Genomic DNA, 5,538 nt, shown 5'->3' on the forward strand with positions numbered 1-5,538 from the left:
TGGTGAATGCCTGTGACCCCAGCACTGATGCCTGCCGGCAGGATTTCGAGTTTGGGCCCAGCCTAGGCAACTTAGTGATTTATTGAGACTTTGTCTCAAAATAAATTTTAAAAATGGCTGGGGATGTAGCTCGGGGGGAGGCTTTGGATTCAATCCCTAGTACCAAAAAAGAAGGGCTGGGAATGCTGGAGGAGAATGAGGAGCAGGCCGTGGGGCTTCTCTTGCTATCTTTCCAGCCCTTTTCCTGGTGGCAGGTGTGTCTGTCCTGCCTGTGGGCAGATAAAGGGCCAAAGCTGTTCTTTTGCTGTGTGATCGCAGGCAGATCACTGTCTGACTGTGGGTTTCAGTTCTCCCATCCAAAAACCCAAAGTCCTCTGATTCCCTTTCCATACTTGGCCTTTAGGGTCCCTTGATCCGGCTCAGGTAAGAGAACAAGTGAACAGAAAACCCCAGGGAGCCAGACCTGGACTTTGTCACCTCTTGCCTTTCCTGTCTCTGGCTAAGAGGGACATCTGGTGGGGCATCTTCAGAGCTGCCAGGCTGCAAAGTTGAGGGGAGGGCTCCCGTCCAAAACAGCGAAGACAAAGAAAACCCAACACCCTGTTTATGTAGTGAGTCAGCCAAACACTTGCTAGGTTGGGGGTGTGTGTACTTAGTTGTCCCAGGGCAAGCTGGGGCTGGCGGCTGGGGCGGGAGGCCTTGCATCCTAGAGCAGTCTAGTGCAGCCCTTCCCAACACCTCCCGCCCCTCACCACTTCAGCCAGCTGGGAAAAATAAAAATCAAGTAAAAGGCGAATTTACTCTGCATTCCTTAGCCCAGCCAGACTCCTGCTGGCTCTACCAGAGCTGTTTTCAGGACGGCCTGCTCCCTCCCCCGTAGCGACCCCTCTTTTCTCCCTGAGCTGGTCCTACTTTCTGGGGTGGTGGGTGGAGGTCCTTGGAAGGCCAGCATGCAGTTTGAACTGGATCCAGAGCCCTAAAGGGTTAAATTGGCCCCTCCTAGACTTCCTGTTCCAGGCAGGCCCAGTGTCCCCTCCAGGGGTCTAGGGGCCACTCACCCAGATCGGTGCCAGCCTCATCTGCCAGCTCCTTGCTCAATATGTTTTCATTTCATGTTTAGATGGACGGCTCTCCTAAGCAGGATTTGAAGTTCCCACTGAAGGAATCGCTTGTCCCACCCAAGAGGAGGAAGGAAGCACTCTCTCTCTCTCTCTCTCTCTCTCTTCTCTCTCTCTCTCTCTCTCTTCTCTCTCTCTTTCCTTTTTCATTTTTTTTTCCTTTGGTTTTTTTTGAGACAGGGTCTCACTATGTAGTTGAGACTGACCTGGAACTCACTGTGTAGCCCAGGCTGGTCTCAAACTCACAATGATCCTCCTGCCTCAGCCTCCAGAGTGCTGGGATTACAGGAGTGTGCCACCACACCGGGCTCTTATTTTTCATAATTTTTGAGCCAGTGTCTCACTATGTAGTTCTAGGCAGGCCTTGAACTCACCGTGATCCTCCTGCCTCAGTCTTCCTGAGTGCTGGGATCACAGGTGTACATCACCACGCCCAGCCTCCTGGCTACACTATGGAGGAGACTGACCTGGACCTCACTGTGTAGCCCAGGCTGGTCTCAAACTCACAATGATCCTCCTGCCTCAGCCTCCAGAGTGCTGGGATTACAGGAGTGTGCCACCACACCGGGCTCTTATTTTTCATAATTTTTGAGCCAGTGTCTCACTATGTAGTTCTAGGCAGGCCTTGAACTCACCGTGATCCTCCTGCCTCAGTCTTCCTGAGTGCTGGGATCACAGGTGTACATCACCACGCCCAGCCTCCTGGCTATTCCTTTAAGGCTGCCCAGCTTGGAGGCTGGATTAGACTGACAGCTGACCACATGACACTCAGAGGTGCCCAGGAACTACTGGAATGTGGCTGAGAATTCCACATCTCTACCTCAGTTTCTATGTCCATGGAAGAGCTGCTGGTCCCTTACTTGCTGCTTGCATCCAGGGCAGGAAGTGGGTCTTGGGTCGGCCCTCTGATTAGGGGCCTGAGGGCCCAGAGACAAGCCAAGGCCTGTGGGAGCCAAGGCAAAGAAGCGGCAGAGGCTGGGGCAGGAAGCTGTGATGTCCCGAGTGGGTCAGATGTTCCAGGCAGGCTGGTCCCAGGAGCTTAGGTGTTGCTTCGTGTCTGCTCCCAGAGTTTCCGCCTGTGGGTGTAATTGGAAGCAGGCTCCTGAGTGGGGAGGGTGGTGTGGTGGCCAAATCCTTCCATACCCAGACCGTGAGGCTGAGCTCCACCTGCTCTCTCTGGGGAAGGTCCTGTCCCAACACTGTGTGGCTGTGACACCAGAAAACAGCCCACACCCAGCACATAGCTTCTGTATCTTCCTTGGCCCCCTCACCAACACCCTGAGGCTTTAATAGATCAGACTTGAGCACTCCAAAAAGTCTATCTGAACTGGATGTGGTGGCACACACCTGCAATCCCAGCACTCAGGACGCTGAAGCAGGAGGATTGCAGTGAGTTCGGGGCCAAGCTGGACCACACAGGGAGACCCTATCTCAAAACAAACAAAAAGGTCCGGGGATTTAATCCTCAGTGGTTTTGCCACCTGCCTCGCAAGCTCAAGAATCCAAGTTGATCCCTGGTACTGGAAAAAAAATTAAAAAAAAGACAGAAGAATATGGTGACTGACAAGTTGTCTGGACCATGAAAGAGGCTCTGAGATCCGGTTGGGCAGGAGGGTAGGTGGCACAGGTTTACGAGATGTTTGGTAGATCTTGGTCCTGCAGTCCAGGGGAGGCTGGGCTGCCTCGTGAGGGACAACAGCCCCAGGCTCAGCATGACATCCTGTGAGCCTCTTTTGCTGTGGCTAGACAATACCAAGTCCAGCCCCTCATCACTGCATTATGAGATTTCCTTCAAAACACGTAGGGAGCGTTTCACACACCACCCTCGCTTCGCTCGCTTTGGCAGCACTGAATGCTGAGCAAGTCTTCAGGGAGAGATGGGGGCCGAGGCAAGGACTTTCCTGCCTGGCGGCGACTCCAGCCCTAGTGCCAGGGCTGGGAGGGCAGGTCCTCCTGCTCTGCAGACCCCATCAGTGGGTCTGATGGGAAGAACAACCTGTCAACCAAGTTCTGGAAACAGGCTGCACTGTGTGGCCCTGGGCAAACCCCTCGTGTTCTCTGAGCCTCAACTTTGTCCTTTCTAAAATGGGGTCATGCACCACAGCACTCGGGAGGCTGAGGCAGGAGGCTCACCATGTGACCAGCCTGGGCTACATAGTGAGACCCTATCTCAGAAGACTAAACAAAAGTTTAGTTCACCCAGGTGAAGAAGGGACGGTCATCCTCCCCATCTTTCCCAGGAGGGAGCTGAGGCTGCAAGCAGTCAAGGTGCCCATGTCCAGCCCCACAGGAGGGACTCTGGGGAGCAGGGCTGGGACCAGAGACTTCCCTCCATGTCCCATCCCAGCCTGGTCAGGGCCTTGGCTGTCCTGAAGGACGTGGCAGCTCATCGGAGGAGGGGAGGAATGTTGCAGCCCGATGTGGACAGAGGGAGGGGCGTGGCACCCTCGGAACCCACAGACACCAGAGCCACATCTACCTGCGGGGCTCTGGCCTTACCAGGCAGTGGTGTAGGTGGCCAGGGATTCCCCTGACAAAGCACGGTCAGGACCCTAGCAGATGCTTCGGGGACATGCAGGCTCCAAGGGCTGGGAATTCAGTGTGCGCCACCACACCCTGCCTTGGTCTCATCCTCCTGAAGTAGCTACTTGAGGCTTGCAGGACGCTGCTAAGAATAGAAGGAGAAACAGTCTCTACCAACGCACCCACATGGAGACCACTGAGAGTGACCGGAATGCCAGCCCAGGCGAGTGTGGTGCCAGTCCCCCATCTCTCAGCCCTCCCACAGTCCTTTGTTGGGTAGATACCAGGGGGAAACAGAGGCACAGAGTGCCTAGGTAATCCACCCAGGAACACACAGCTGCAGGTGGCCCCTGGCTGTGCTCCAGCCACCACCCCAGCCTAAGGGAGTGCATATGTCTCCTCCCTGGGCTACGAATCCTAGCTCTGTGCCTGTCCCCGCAGCAGCCCCAGTGAGCATCCCATGACACTGGGTTGACCTGCTCTCTAACATTGACCTGCTTCTCCCTGCTCAGAGCAGCCCTTCTGGGACTCCCCAGTGCTTTCAGAAAAATGCGCAGGTCAGGCATGGCAGGAAGACCGCCCCAACTACATACAGAGACCCTGTCTCAAACAACCCAACAGAGGGCCAGGGATTTAGCTCAGTAGTGCCACCACCTGCCTTGAAAGTGCAAGGTCCTCTCAGTTTGATTCACAGTACCAAACACAACACACACACACACACACACACGCACGCACGCACGCACGCACACGCACACACAAAACCAAAAGGAGAAAAACACCTAGAGCCTTTGCCAGCTTCAGGTCCCTCCAAGACCTGGCTCTGGGGTGGCCAGGAGGCAGGCCAGGGCATGGTGTCCTGGAGCCTGGCACCTAACACTGGTCTCCCTCCGCTGAACCTGCAGGCACAAAGCTATGATGCTCCCAGTGACAGCAGCCACCCCTGGACACTGGGCTCATGGCACCCCAGGATGGGGAGATGCTGTTATATCATTGGAGCCTCACCAGGTGAGGCTGGATGGAGAGTCATCTACTCTAGCATTGTGAGACAGAGGCTCTAGAGGCTTGTGACCTATTTAAAGTCACACCAGAACTAGGGGACAGCAGTGAGTGCAGTCTGGATCTGGATCTCCTGCGCTTACACTGCGACCTTGAGAACTAAGTGACAGGATGGGATGGACAGTGGGAAGTTTAGGGGGACAAGGGCTGCAGGCTGAGTGCATTCCACGTGAAGGGGGATGAGCCTTCAGAGTGTCAGCCGTGGTAAGACTTTAGGGGTGACAGCCCCCTTAGACCCCCACATATGTCATTAAAGGGCATAATGCATGTTTAACCTAGGATGTAGTAAATGCCCAATTAAAAGTCTGCATTCACACCATATATTTTATTGTGGAAAAATACACATAACACTTAAAATTATCATTTCTTGGCTTGTGGGTTTGTCTTTGTTTTATTTTATTTTATTTTGGTACCAGGGATCGAATTCAGGACCTTGCACTTGAGAGGCAGGCAGCAGAACCACTGAGCTAAATCCCGGCCCCTTCCTTTGTTTTTAGACAGGGTCTTACTGTGTAGCTCAGGCTAGTCTTGAACTCACTCTGTAGCCCAGGCTGGCCTTGAATTGAATTTGCTGAGATCCTCCTGCCTCAGCCTCCTCGAAAGTGTTGGGATTACCAGTGCGGGCCATCCTGCCCTGCTCCTTGTTATTTTTATACAGCTACTATTTATCCATAAGGCCGCTCCCTCCTCCTTCACACCGGCTCACCTGGGCCCCCCCATCGAGCACACCTTTCACCGCAGCCCACCCGCCCCGCAGGTGTTCGCCGACGCGGACCAGGTGCGCATGACCTCGGAGGGGTCCGACTGCCGCTGCCAGTGCATCCTGCGGCCGCTGAGCAAG

At 54.5% G+C, this 5,538-nt stretch overlaps 1 protein-coding gene across 2 annotated transcripts in view; it reads left to right on the forward strand.

The window, feature by feature from the left end:
* Nucleotides 1-5,267: 5,267 nt before the first annotated feature.
* Nucleotides 5,268-5,538, forward strand: part of Olfml2a (olfactomedin like 2A) — an 18,043-nt gene continuing 17,772 nt past the window's right edge. For both annotated transcript variants that reach the window (XM_019205964.2, XM_033758964.1), the window contains exon 1: nt 5,268-5,538. This exon is cut by the window's right edge and continues 159 nt beyond it. In XM_019205964.2, coding sequence (XP_019061509.2) covers nt 5,482-5,538 — 57 coding nt within the window. In that variant the 5' untranslated portion in view covers nt 5,268-5,481.

The sequence above is a fragment of the Fukomys damarensis genome, unplaced genomic scaffold (assembly GCF_012274545.1).
Source record: "Fukomys damarensis isolate Sample0158 unplaced genomic scaffold, DMR_v1.0_HiC HiC_scaffold_36, whole genome shotgun sequence".
Lineage (NCBI taxonomy): Eukaryota > Metazoa > Chordata > Mammalia > Rodentia > Bathyergidae > Fukomys > Fukomys damarensis.